Genomic DNA, 13,802 nt, shown 5'->3' with positions numbered 1-13,802 from the left:
TATGCCAGTGCAGTTGTTGAAAATATGGTGATTTAGTAGAAGAAAGGGTTTCATTGGGTGTCAATATGAGCTACAGTATTACCAGAGATGGCTGTGACTAAAAATCATATTCTACAGTGGAGAAAGTTAGGTGTATCTGTACCTTGCTTCAGCCTAGACTGGTATGGTGGATTTAGGGCAAGGCCCTAATTCCACATTTATAAAATGAGAGTAGGTTCTACCTAACAGGGATATTACTACCAAGCGCCCTGATAAACCATGAGTGAAAATAAGCCCTGAATTCCTGCTTCTTAGCTTTCTTGATACATCTGGTTGGCCAGTGTGAGACAGGATGCTGGACTAGATGAATTGAAACAAAGCTGCTCTTGTGCGAGTAAATCCTAAAACATTTATTTTGTGATAATATGGGATGCCTGAATGATTTTTTCACTGAACCCCCCAGCCAAGCAGACCAAGGCCTCTTTAACCCTGTTATCTTTTCTACTGCCGTAAAGATTTACCATGGGCGTGACCAATTTATATCTAGAGATCCCAGTGAGGGAGCAATTCCCTTAATTGCTGCAGCGGTGACCAAAGTTGCTGCTTCCAACATCAGTGTCCCTCTGGTTCGCAGTATAGGAATAATTACGACAAGCTGTGGGGATGGGACGAATTTGTGTGTAAGGACGGTAACTCTTCCACCTCATCTCCAGAGCAATCTGCCTCTGACCACAGGCCGTGGGAGACTATTCCTTTCACGCCCTGCTTGTGGGCTTCCCAGGGGAACCTGGTCGATCCCTGTGGGAAAGAGGACAATAGACTAGAAGAAGAGACTTCGGGTCCAGCAGAGAACTGCTCTGATGGCTTAGAAGCAAACGTCTCGTGTGAACCAGATCGCGTGACAAGCAAATCGGAAGCGACTTCCATGCAAACGGCGGAAGGATGGATGCAGGTAACGCAACACCTGCAGAAGCCGCAAAAGAGGCGTCCCTTCTTCCGAGACGACACCAACCTCGGAGGAGGCGTCTGGCGCGCTGGCGCCCGCCGGCCGGTAGCTCCGCCCTCTCCTTCGGGAACCTCAATCCCAGGTGCCCTCGCGCTGCGTTTCACTTCGGAGCGTGAGAACGAGGACAGGTGGTCTCCGCCGCGCGCCTGCTTCCTTCCATCCCGGCTGCTTCCTCTTTTCTCCCGTCTCCTAAGCGGGGCGGGCCGTTCCTAACCTCCCGCACCGGAAAGCCATTTATCTCCTTCCAAGCAAAAAACTGACGACAGCGGAAGCTTCCAGCGCGCTCCGAGCTGGGCTCGGGCAACTTACCCTGCAGCGCAGAAGCCGAGCTCGCCAGTCGCTCCAGTGTTTGTGTCAGGCGTCGGGGCGAGCGCGCCGCGCGCCTCCGGCCCGGCCAGCTGCTCTAGGGGGCGCGTGTGCGCTCTCTGCGCGCCTCGGCAACCGAGGGCTGGGCGGCTGAGGAAGCCTTCAGCTGCGCCTCGGCTGCTGCCCGGGCGCGAGGCCGCTTGCCTGAGCCAGCGGGCAGGTGCGGACGGAGAGGGCATTTGCGCGCGGCCAGCCCGGGGCTCGCCGTCTGAGGGGCGACCATGTCCGCGCGCTGTTGTGCGGGTCAGGTAAGGAGGTTTTGTTTTTGAGGCGGGGAGGGGGGGGGCGCGGAAAAAAGCCATTCCCTTCTGTGAGGAGAAGGAGCGAGGCGAGGAAGCCCCTCCACTTGGAGGCCACCCTTCTCCTCTTCCCAGGCGGATACGGTCGGAGGCCCCACCCTGGCTGCGTGGCAGGGTCCTTTGGGACTGCGCCAGCGCCTGCTTGGCGGCCGCGCTCGCTCTCGTCTTCCCTGGCCAGGATTGCGATTCCTAAGACTCCTCAGCCTGCCTGTGTCCAGGGCGGATCTGCCCGTGCCAAGTGCTCGGCTTCTGAGTTTAGCTGCTGGGGAACTGGGTCTGCAGAAAGGACTTTCCCTTGTCGATCGAACTGGCAACGCGTAGGGTTGGCGGTGCTGCTCATGGGTGCCAACTCGGGGCCAAACGGATGGTGGTGGCAGCAGACCCGTTGGCCTGCCTTCAGACGCTGCATCAACAGTCAATATTGTGGCACATTGAAGATGGACAAATGCATGATCATGACAGAAGCTTCCCTGCTCTCGAGCCCAGTTGGTCAGATGTCTAGAGTGAAATCTTGGCAGCGGTATATGCAGCGTTTAGTTTCTGATGGATTGGTTAGTTCATGTGCCGCTTCGATTTAAGATCAGAAACGATTAAAAGGAGCTTACCAATAACCGCAAATCCACTCCTTAGATGGTGTGCGGATTGCTGTCCTTTTTCTTTTCCAATGGCTTACAGTATATGTTTTGTTCAAAGGTATACCCACCATTGAAAGCTTGGGATTTCTCAAGAGGAACTGTTTTAATTACTGTGTTAGATTTTATGCACAAAGTGTTATGTAGCACTTTTAAAGTCTAAGAAATACTGTGTAGCAGATCAAGACACCCCCTCATTCTTTTTGAGCAGTGCCAGTTTACAAAATAGGCAGAGTAGGTACTGGGTTATGAGGTCCCACACCTTTTGGGGGCCTTGCAACAACAGATCACAATTGATTTATTAAAATTGTTGTTGATAAAATAAAAGATGTATTAGGAGATGATTTGTGAGCCCCCCCCCCCCCGATTTCGACTGCCTAGGGGCCTCCACAGGGTTTAATCCAGCATTGTTTCTGAGTACAATTTTAGTTCCTGAAATCTGGATAGTTCATTTAGTTTGTGGGTTGATGCTACAGGGACATTTGGAAAGGGGAGGCTAGCATTCATTTGCCGCCATATCCTAGAGTGGAAGAACAAATCAGAATTTCTCTGAGGAAAGCGATACTGCTAATGAATTGTATGCTTTGGCAACAGAAAGCATTTGTCAGTTGTGTTCTCACTCATTACTAATGTCATACAGCCCCACCCTAAATGTATTTGTTTGGGAGCAATTCCTGTTAAGTTCAAAGGAATCCTCTTCCTAATTAGATTATGATAGCCATTCCCAATACATTTCTCAATATTTTGTTTAATTATGCAACAACTTTTCAAACATTGGGCTGTGGTTGTAAAATATTGACAAAAGAGCTACAGCTGCTAATTAGTGGGGAGAAAACAGTGTTTCATTCCAGAGTGGCAATGTTTTTGTTCCCTGAACTTGACATGCCAAGTAAGTCTAACATATACTTTAAGCATAACTCCCAAAGGGCCTTTGAATCATCCCTTTTGCTTTTTGTATGTGAATGTCGCTAATGCAAGACAGAAGCACACTGAATGTGTCTTCTCTAGCTACTGTAGAGGTTACAGCAGATGACAGAATGCAAATGCAAAAAGCATATTGCCATATGTAAAGCACATAAGAAAACAGCTTTATTTAATGGGAGTAAACTCTGCTTAGATCCAGTAGAACATTGCATACAAATGTGCTGCTTTAAAGTTGCCTCTTTGTGCTGTTAATAACTTGAAATTCTCCCCAGCTGTACACAACTTGAACAAGATAATAATAATAATAATAATAAATTTTATTTATATCCCGCCCTCCCCAGCCGAAGCCGGGCTCAGGGCGGCTAACAACACTAAAACAGTACAACATTATAAAACATTATAAAAATGGATTAAAATGAATTAAAATCAAAATTGATGGCAACCATAAACTAAAGTTTTGTAAAGATTGCCAGAGGAGGGAGTCAGGCTGCGCCCTGACCAAAGGCCAGGTGGAACAGCTCTGTCTTGCAGGCCCTGCGGAAAGATGTCAAGTCCTGCAGGGCCCTTGTCTCTTGTGAGAGAGCGTTCCACCAGGTTGGAGCCGCAGCCGAAAAAGCCCTGGCTCTAGTTGAGGCCAGCCTAACCTCTCTGTGGCTTGGGACCTTCAAGATGTTTTTATTCGAAGATCGTAAGTTCCTCTGTGGGGCATACCAGGAGAGGCGGTCCCGTAGGTACGAGGGCCCTAGGCCGTATAGGGCTTTGAAGGTTAAAACCAGCACCTTAAACCTGATCCTGTACTCCACCGGGAGCCAGTGCAGCTGGTATAGCACCGGATGAATGTGATCTCTAAGCGAAGACCCCGTAAGGAGTCTCGCTGCAGCATTTTGCACCCGCTGGAGTTTCTGGGTCAGTCTCAAGGGCAGCCCCACGTAGAGCGAGTTACAATAATCCAGTCTGGAGGTGACCGTCGCGTGGATCACAGTGGCTAGGTCAGGGCGTGAGAGGTAAGGAGCCAACTGCTTAGCTTGGCGGAGATGAAAGAATGCCGCCTTTGTTATAGCTGCAATCTGCGCCTCCATGGAGAGGGAGGTATCGAAGATTACACCCAAACTCTTAACGGACGGTGCTGGCACTAATTGCACCCCCGCAAGAGATGGGAGTTGCCCCCTCAGCCCCCTGTCGTCCCGTCCCAGCCAGAGGACCTCTGTCTTCGAAGGATTTAACTTCAGCCGGCTCCCACGTAACCATCCAGCCACAGCCTCCAAGCATCTGATCAGTGTGTCTGGGGCAGAGTCCGGGTGGCCGTCCATCAACAGATAGAGTTGGGTGTCATCAGCATACTGATGGCAGCCCAGCCCAAAACTCCGGACAAGCTGGGCGAGGGGGCGCATAAAGATGTTAAAAAGCATTGGGGAGAGTATTGCACCCTGGGGCACACCACACACCAAGGAGTGGCGGGATGACAATTCCCCCCCAAGCGCCACCCTCTGTCCCCGACCGGAGAGAAACGAGCGCAGCCATTGAAGGACTGTGCCCTGGATCCCCACGTCGGCAAGGCGGTGGTCCAGGAGTTCGTGATCGACCATGTCGAAGGCTGCTGACAGGTCTAGAAGAATCAGCAGCCCCGACCCGCCTCGATCCAGCTGCCTGCGGAGATCATCTGTTAGGGCGACCAGAGCCGTCTCAGTCCCATGACCAGCGCGGAAGCCGGACTGGAATGGATCCAGAGCCGATGTTTCATCCAGAAACCTACCAAGCTGTTCAGCAACCGCTCTCTCAATCACCTTACCCAGGAATGGAAGATTCGAAACCGGGCGGTAATTGGATAGATCTAAGGGATCTAATGATGTTTTCTTTAAGAGCGGGCGCACCACTGCCTCCTTCAGTTCCCCTGGGAATGTCCCGGTGCCAAGGGACAGATTGATGATATCCCCCAGGGGGGCCCGCACCTCGTCTGGACACGCTCTAATCAGCCAGGACGGGCACGGGTCGAGAGGACATGTGGTGGGCTTTCCAGCTCGGAGGAGTCTGTCCACATCGGCTGGGGATATCCGGTCAAAGTGGTCCAATACTGAACCCGAGGGCAGTCGAGGGGCCTCCAGTTCCTTTATTGTATCCAAATTGGCAGGGAGGTCATGGCGGAGCAACAAGACCTTCTCCGCAAAAAAGCTCGCAAATGCCTCACAGCTGTGTGTCAAATTGTTATTTAAATTTGGCTGAAAATTCTCCTAAAGACAAAAGGAAATTGTGGCATACTTAAAATCATAATTTGCAATTTATAAACATACGGTACAGTCTGGAGGCCATAATGTTCTTTTCAGAGTTACACCTTTTCTGTTTGTATATGAAGGCATAACTCTCTGAAAGGAATGAATGAATGAAATTCAACGTATTAGTTCATAGTTGCCTATTGTATCACTGTGAGATTGCAAGCACCAGTTAAAACCTTATCACAAGCCACATGTGGCTGTTCCAGTTCCAGTTCCCCATTTGTGGAATGCTATCCTAGGTTAGAGGGATGCGGGTGGTGCTGTGGGTTAAACCACAGAGCCTAGGACTTGCCGATCAGAAGGTTGGCGGTTTGAATCCCCGTGACGGGGTGAGCTCCTGTTGCTCTGTCCCAGCTCCTGCCAACCTAGCAGTTCGAAAGCACACCAGAGTGCAAGTAGATAAATAGGTCCCGCTCCGACGGGAAGGTAAACGGCATTTCTGTGCACTGCTCTGGTTCGCCAGAAGCGGCTTTGTCATGCTGGCCACATGACCCGGAAGCTGTACGCCGGCTCCCTCAGCCAATAAAGTGAGATGAGCACCGCAACCCCAGAGTCGGTCACGACTGGACCTAATGGTCAGGGGTCCCTTTACCTTATCCTAGGTGATGTGTCTATTTCTCTCATTATTGGCTTTCAGAAGGAATTTCAAAACGTTATTTTTTACGCAGGCTGAAAGATGTTGCTCCTAGGAAGCCTGAAACCACTGGGTGAGAGAATGTGATTGATACCTTTTTAAAATTGTAAAAACAATCTCTTTGCACACTGGGCTACTTTGGGAGGAAGGGCAAAATATAAACTGAATCAACAGCAACATCACCGACATATTTCTTATATTCTGAATAAGCATATGTTGCACATCTGTAAAGTCATTTGCAGTAGAAGGTGAATATCATTATGTGTTTCAGCAATCCACCAATTCAGTAGCTTGGTCACTAGGGCAATTCCAGGCAAAGCGTCTGATTACATTCCACCACAAATATAAAGCCATGTGTAGGCAGATGGATGCAGAGATGACTACTTCAGAATGTAGGTAAACTATATCTTGTGCCAGGATGCAGTAGTTGTGGCATGTTTTGTGAAGCAGAAGGGTTTCTCCTTTCTTTTCTGTAAGAAACAATACCTTTCCTAACCTGTGAGTATGGCATGGATGGGCAGGAAAATGGTGGAAGATGCTGATAACAAGCAGAAAATAAGAGACTGAGTATCTGAGGAGCAAAAGAATAAAACTGGATAAGCATGTTCCCCTGCAGGTACTGTTGAATTACATCTCTCACTTGCCAATGCTAGCTTGGGTTGATAGAAGCTGGAGTCTAACAACATACTAGGGGCTTCGTGTTGGCTTATCCATGCAGCAAATGTTTTGCAGGCCAGCCCACTTCATAAATGCCTTCGTCAGGGGCACTAAAATGTCCTCCTTACTCATCTGTAACCAAATGGCCCTACAAAAGTGATGCATGCATGTATTTGGCTGCTTTGGAAGGGGGAGTGAGAAATCTCTGCTTCACTTGCTACTAGAAAGAGGGGGAAAACATGGCTGTAAAGTTTTTATTAACCAAACATGGTGGACCTCTCCTCAGTTTATCCACACTGGTTACAAGAGCTACAAGGTATATAACCTAGAATATTGACATTTTATTCAAGGAAAACTGCTGGAGATTGATAGAACAGAAGCAATTGTTTAAAAAAAATTCCACAGAGGCATTCTAGTTCCAACACATTCTTAAAAACACCAAAAAAGAATTAAAGTTTGGACAGTGTGTTTTGGAAATGTTTGGCCAAAACAGGATTTTAGGTGTTCCATTATGACTTAATTAGTTTTAGGTCATTCCAGTTCTTCCTATCCCTAAGAGTGTATAATTTCCCAAGAATTTTTATTTTCTGGGATGAGTCATTGTCATGCACATCTTTTGTTCCTCAAATAACAAATATTTGCCTTCACTATGCTGCAAGCTCTGACAGCAAATCTTAATAGCATGAACAGGGTCAGCTCTGAGTTTTAGAAACCAGTCATCCTTAAATTTCATAGAAGTACTGTGGTTAATCGTGAAGTGTTTTTTATATTAGTCATGGAAATGTTACTTTGGGGGTGGTGCATAGGAAACAGCTGCTTGAATTACATTGAGTAGCTGTCTCTATGCAGCATGCTATACATGTTCCATAACTCATCATGTGGATTAAATAAACGTCTTTGCACTATTTATTTCATAAAAAATATTTTATTCCATAACATTTATACACTACTTGATTATAACCCCCCTCAAAAAACAACAACACAGTTTACTATTTGTTTTCATGATAATTCAGTTGGTAGAGCATAAGACTTTTAATCTCAGAGTCGTGTATTCAATCAAGTCCCACATTGGGTGAAAGATTCTTGCAGGGGGTTGAACTGAATGACCCTCATGGTCCCTTCCAACTCTACAATTCTATATGATTCTATGACTCTAGACATTGTTTACAGCCACTACATATCTAAGTTTGCTGTACAGCAGTTGTGGCTAAACTGTGGTGTCCAGATGTTGCTGTACTACAAATCCCATCATCCCTGATCCTTGGCTGTGCTTCGTGGGCTGACAGGAGTTTGAGTCCACCAATGTCTGGAGGACCCTAGGTAAGCTACTTCTCCTGTACAATATATTGATTCCTTGCTAGGCAACCAGAGCCCTGTGGTTTTGATATGCACAGCAATACAAACTGGAACTATCCTTGCACAAGGCAAAATTAGTTACTGCAAGTTATCTAATATTAATGAACTTGGCTATATCTTTGGCCATTGGTACCTAACCTCAAAATAGTTGCCCATCTAGTTTTAGACTCTGCAGCTGCTTCAAAGCACATGCCTCCCCAGCTGTCTTCTGAAGACACAAAGCAACTCAGACCTAATTGCAATGATTTCTAACTTCTCTTTTTGTGGGTACTCAGCCATCATATAGGTTATATCCTGGCCCATTGCTAGTCCTGCAGAGTTATGATTTGCTTTTGCTTACATAAAAACATCTGCCCCGTTTCACAGGAAACAGGATTTTACATGTGGTTTTTCTGTAGCATTCTCTTGAGACTGAAAAGTTGACCTCTGTTTTAAATAAAGCTGCTGCAGTGGAAAACGTTAGTTATAATTGTTTCTTTTCAGAACACATTGTATATAAATGAAATGCTGACAGCCTTTCACTCTGATGCTAAGACAAGGTTGTTGGTGAGACTGTGCTTCATCTTGTCAGATCTCTTAATATTACATTTAGCAATGTTTACATTTCATTCTGATTTATATAGCTTTAAAGAGTAAACTTTAAAAGGCCTGTCAGATTTCCTGTGTCCTCTTCTTCTGTCATAGCTACTCTGTTTGTAGAAATAATGCTTTATGATAAAATGTAACAAGGAAAATTAAGCATCAAAATATTGTAGTAAGTTCTGTGAGGTTTGGGGACGATGACTTGTGAATACAACTTGAAAATGTTTCCAGAAGGGTAGACATATGAGTCTCTTGCAGCAAACCCAACAATCTTGTGGCGCCATAAAGACCAACACATATGGCACAAGCATTTGATGAAGTAGATTCTAGTCCAGGCTTCCTCAAACTCGGCCCTCCAGACATTTTTGGCCTACAACTCCCATGATCCCTAGCTAGCAGGAACAGTGGTCAGGGATGATGGGAGTTGTGGTCTCAAAACATCTGAAGGGCCGAGTTTGAGGAAGCCTTAAAGCTATGCGATAATAAATGTGTTGCTGTTGTAAGAAGGTCCCAGAGTGGGTCATAACAATATAAAATACAGCATTAATAACAATTCAAAACAAATTACAGTCACGCCTAAAGCGAATCCTAAACATATATATATCACAAGTGTCAAAGACCAGGATAAAAAGGTGTGTCTTCAGCAAAGGACAAAACTGTAGAATGAAGGTACCAGGTGCACAACTAATCTTCAAGGTGCTAAAAGACACTGCAGGGGTGCTTTAAAAAAACAACAACAACCATTGGTTCTGTGTTTATACTACACAAAGACACACAGTCTACTAGTATTTAAATTTTGAAGACGCATTAGTGTGTCATAGATGTCCTATGGTTTTAAAGGCCATCTGTGCTATCAGCAGCAAGGAAAGTTCCCCTTTCCTTGCAAGCAGTTTTTCAGGGGTTTCCTGAATCTGGTAATTCTTCTAATGGTTTACACTCCCTAACATTACTGCATCTTCCTCTGAGGCCCAAGGATGAGCATTTTAAAGTGTGGATAAGGGAACCTTTTGGACTCCACAGGCCAGATCCTTAGCTGGATCTAAATTGTGGGCCAGATGTGAGAGGTGGGCAGAGCCTCCCATTGTTAGTCGCCCAGCATCACCATTATGTCAGTTGCAAAGTGTTGCTAAAACAGGGTTTCCTTCCCCGCTTCATTTTAACAGGCATGTAAATCCCTTCCTGAATCAGGAAGAGGTTTGCATAGAATCTTGCCAAACTGAGCAGGATTAATTCACCAGTCATGTGCAGTGAGTGCAGACTTTAACCCCCACCTTCCTACACATCAGATGATGTCATTAGTGGCCATGCTTTAGGGGAAATGGTTTTGCAGGCCAATTTGGATCCCTTGGTGGGGCAAGACTGACCTGCAGCTTGAAGGTTCCCCACTTCTGCTTTAAAAGATTAGTACTGTACAGAAAAAGGGACATAGGTGGCGCTGTGGGTTAAACCACAGAGCCTACGACTTGCCGATCAGAAGGTCGGCAGTTCGAATCCCCATGACGGGGTGAGCTCCTGTTGCTTGGTCCCTGCTCCTGCCAACCTAGCAGTTCGAAATCACGTCAAAGTGCAAGTAGATAAATAGGGACTGCTCCGGCGGGAAGGTAAACGGTGTTTCCGTGCGCTGCTCTGGTTCACCAGAAGCGGCTTAGTCATGCTGGCCACATGACCCGGAAGCTGTACACCGGCTCCCTCGGCCAATAAAGCGAGATGAGCGCCGCAACCCCCCAGGCGGCTATGACTGTACCTAATGGTCAGGGGTCCCTTTACCTTTTTACTGTACAGAAAAGCCTGCAGTATAACCCAAACTGTTAATAAAAATAATCTAGAAGATGTAGTTATCTTATCTCTGTTCATTATAGTTTAAAAGTTTAGGGCTTGCTGCTCTGTGAAGGGCAAAATGGGTTCTTAAATGGTGCAGCTTTTATGTCTGTCATAAAAGGTTTGTATTTGAAATACCTTTGCTTATCTTTACACTCACTAAACCTTAGGAAAGGGTAAACTTCACCCAGGAAAAATAGTATCAAATAAATTAGAATATCGAACACAAGCAACAGGAACAGAACTTAATAAACACAATTAATTGAAATTACATTACATGCCTCTCCCTAGTGTCCATCATCGCCATTAAAAGTTGCAGGGAACAGGGTTTCAACCAATTCCATATTAAATGTTGACTGTGCTTTTATAGGAACTTGGCTGTAAAATTGATTCTGGAACATAATCTATTTTAGGAATGGTTTTCTGAGTTGTGATATAAGACAGGGAATGGTCTGTGCTTGTCCTGGGTATTGCATATTCAGTGCCTGGGGTGGAACAAAGATCAATGAGTGAGAACTGCAAAAGACTTCATCACTTCAAATTGAGAGAGCAGGTCAGTCCATTCAAATATGGACAAATAAGATTATCTTTAGTCTAAAGTTACATTACTAAATCTAGTTGGCAATTGATACATTCCACCTACCTGTGTTAAGGATATTATTTTGTAAGATAAACCCCTTCAGAGATTAAGCTACATCTCTGAAATACAGCAGTTACTAAGGGGAGGTATTGCGTGGATAAATGTTTGAATTGTATGTAAATGTAGTCTTAGCATTTTAAAAAATACTCCATATGCTGTAGGGACAGGATTTAGCCAGCTACAGTTATAACTAGAATTCCTATGATCTCCTAAAACTATTGACCCAAAGGCCACAAAAATCCCCCTAAATCTTATTTTAAAATCTGGCATTGTCGGGATAAAGGAGATAAATGCTCTGCTGTTGTTCCCCTGGGAACACTTCACAGCTGTGACTGGACCAGCCAATCAATATTACCCCAGCAAGCGCTCCAGTAAAAAGCATTGTATGATGCTGTGGAGTGTTAGCCTTTGCTTACAGAATTGTACTGAGGGGTTAAGGCAGCAAATGCAATCAAGTCAGTGGGACTTGCAAGCAAATCTGTTTAGGATCAGTGTGCCAGTTTTTACTGTTACTGTTTAGCTGTCTGCTTTTCTTCAACTTTTATGAAACAAATACTAAAAAGAAACCGAGAGAGCAAAGGGGGGTGGGAATCTTAATCCTTCAATTGAGATGTTTTTACATTTAAATCCTTATGTGAACATAAACCAGCTATTTTAACTGTATGCTTAAAAAGTGCACGCCAGTAAGTTACTTGAAGTTCTTTCATGTTTCTGTATTTAATACACTAAGCCTGCAATTCACACACATTAAACTTGTGCACATTCCACTTTATGTGCTTGGCAAAAATAAAAAGGGGGGAAAGGCATCTGGGGGGGGGGAAGGCTTAACAATCCCACTCACTGTAGCACCCAATGTGTTTTGACTATACAGTGGTGCCCCGCAAGACGAATGCCTCGCAAGACGAAAAACCCGCTAGACGAAAGGGTTTTCCGTTTTTTGAGGCGCTTCGCAAGACAAATTTCCCTATGGGCTTGCTTCGCAAGAAGAAAGCCCATAGGGAAATCTCCGGGGACCTCTTTTAAATGCTGGCGGTGGGGAGCAAAGCCTTTCCCCCCCCCTCCGGCCTTCAGAAGAGGTCCAGGAAGGCCGGCGGGGGCCAAAAGGCTTTGCTCCCCACCGCCAGCATTTTAAAAGCGGCCCGGGATAGCAGGGAAGCGCTTCCCGCTATCCCGGACGGCGGCAGGCGGCGGGGGGGGGGAGCAAAAACTTTCGCCCCCCACCGGCCTTCAGAAGAGGTCCTGGACCTCTTCTGAAGGCCGGCGGGGGGCAAAAGTCTTTGCTCCCCCCTGCCTGCCTTCCCGGGAGAGCGGAGAAACGCAGCGCTTTCTCCGCTTTCCCGGACGGCTTTTGAAGGCAGGCGGGGGGGAGCAAAGACTTTCGCCCCCCGCCGGCCTTCAGAAGAGGTCCAGGACCTCTTCTGAAGGCTGGCAGGGGGCGAAAGTCTTTGCTCCCCCCCCCCGCCTGCCTTCCCGGGGGCTTTAAAATCGCCCCGGGACAGCGGAGAAGTCCGCTGTCCGGGGCGATCTTAAAATGCTGGCGGGCGGCAGCGCTTTATTGGCCGAGGGAGCCGGTGTACAGCTTCCAGGTCATGTGGCCAGCATGACTAAGCCGCTTCTGGCAAACCAGAGCAGCACACGGAAACGCCGTTTACCTTCCCGCTGGAGCGGTACCTATTTATCTACTTGCACTTTGACATGCTTTCGAACTGCTAGGTTGGCAGGAGCTGGGACCGAGCAACGGGAGCTCACCCCGTCGCAGGGATTCGAACCGCCAACCTTCTGATCGGCAAGTCCTAGGCTCTGTGGTTTAACCCACAGCACCACCTGTGTCCCTTTTTTTGCCCTTACCTTAGCATTATTCTAATAAACTTAGGGAAGTTGGTTCTCATCAGAAAAATAATGGATGCAGTACATAAATATAACTTGAAAGTATCTGGGCAAATGTAACTGGTTCAACTAGTTATTAAATGCTTGGAAGTAGTAGGGCAACTTCCTTTACATCTTAAGGAGGGGACAGCCTTCTCTCATTCTAGATTGCCAGATGTGAGAAATGTTGTTTACTTTATAGCTTTCCCTGCTTGTATGCCGATCATTATTTTTATTCTTATTTTTGCAACCTTACGGACCTGATAGCACCTCCTGAAAAATGAAGGGCTCATAGACTTTGTTAATAGCTTGCTGCCACATTTGTATATTCTTTTGGTATTTGATTGGTGGAAATATTTCTTTTTTATCTTTCCATATATTTATAACATGTAACCAACATTTTTTTTTGTAAGGACAATAGTGTGAAATGTGCTGCAGCTTTAGTCAACTTTTATTTTTATTATTTAAAAAAAGCAGGTTGGGTTAATGCACCTGCCTGCAAGATTACAATTTAATAAATCAAGGAATGAAGGGAATTGCAGTGCCATTTACTAGAAAGCCCCTTTTTTTCTATTAGCATATACGGTTATTCTGAGATGACGGTCAGTTCTTAAGTAGGTGAGAGATGAATTCAACTTCAGCAAACACAGAAATATCCACCTGTTGAAATTGTTGATAAGAAGGCTTAAGGCAAAATTCCAGTTGCTGTGTTCACTGAAACCACTGGGTGTGACCTCTTCTACTGCAAAGTTTCTTTTTTTCATAATGTGTTT

General features: G+C 46.0%; 1 protein-coding gene across 2 annotated transcripts in view; it reads left to right on the top strand.

Annotated features, from left to right (window-relative positions):
• Nucleotides 1–1,070: 1,070 nt before the first annotated feature.
• SERINC5 (serine incorporator 5) overlaps nucleotides 1,071–13,802 on the top strand; it is a 46,188-nt gene continuing 33,456 nt past the window's right edge. For both annotated transcript variants that reach the window (XM_081880775.1, XM_081880774.1), the window contains exon 1: nucleotides 1,071–1,599. In XM_081880775.1, the coding sequence (XP_081736901.1) occupies nucleotides 1,573–1,599 (27 nt within the window). In that variant the 5' untranslated portion in view covers nucleotides 1,071–1,572. The remainder of the gene's footprint in view (nucleotides 1,600–13,802) is intronic.

Source organism: Podarcis erhardii (genome assembly GCF_964252035.2).
Source record: "Podarcis erhardii genome assembly, chromosome: 11".
NCBI classification, from domain to species: domain Eukaryota; kingdom Metazoa; phylum Chordata; class Lepidosauria; order Squamata; family Lacertidae; genus Podarcis; species Podarcis erhardii.
Note: the sequence above shows the minus strand (reverse complement) of the source record. Positions and strands in the feature narration are given on the sequence as shown.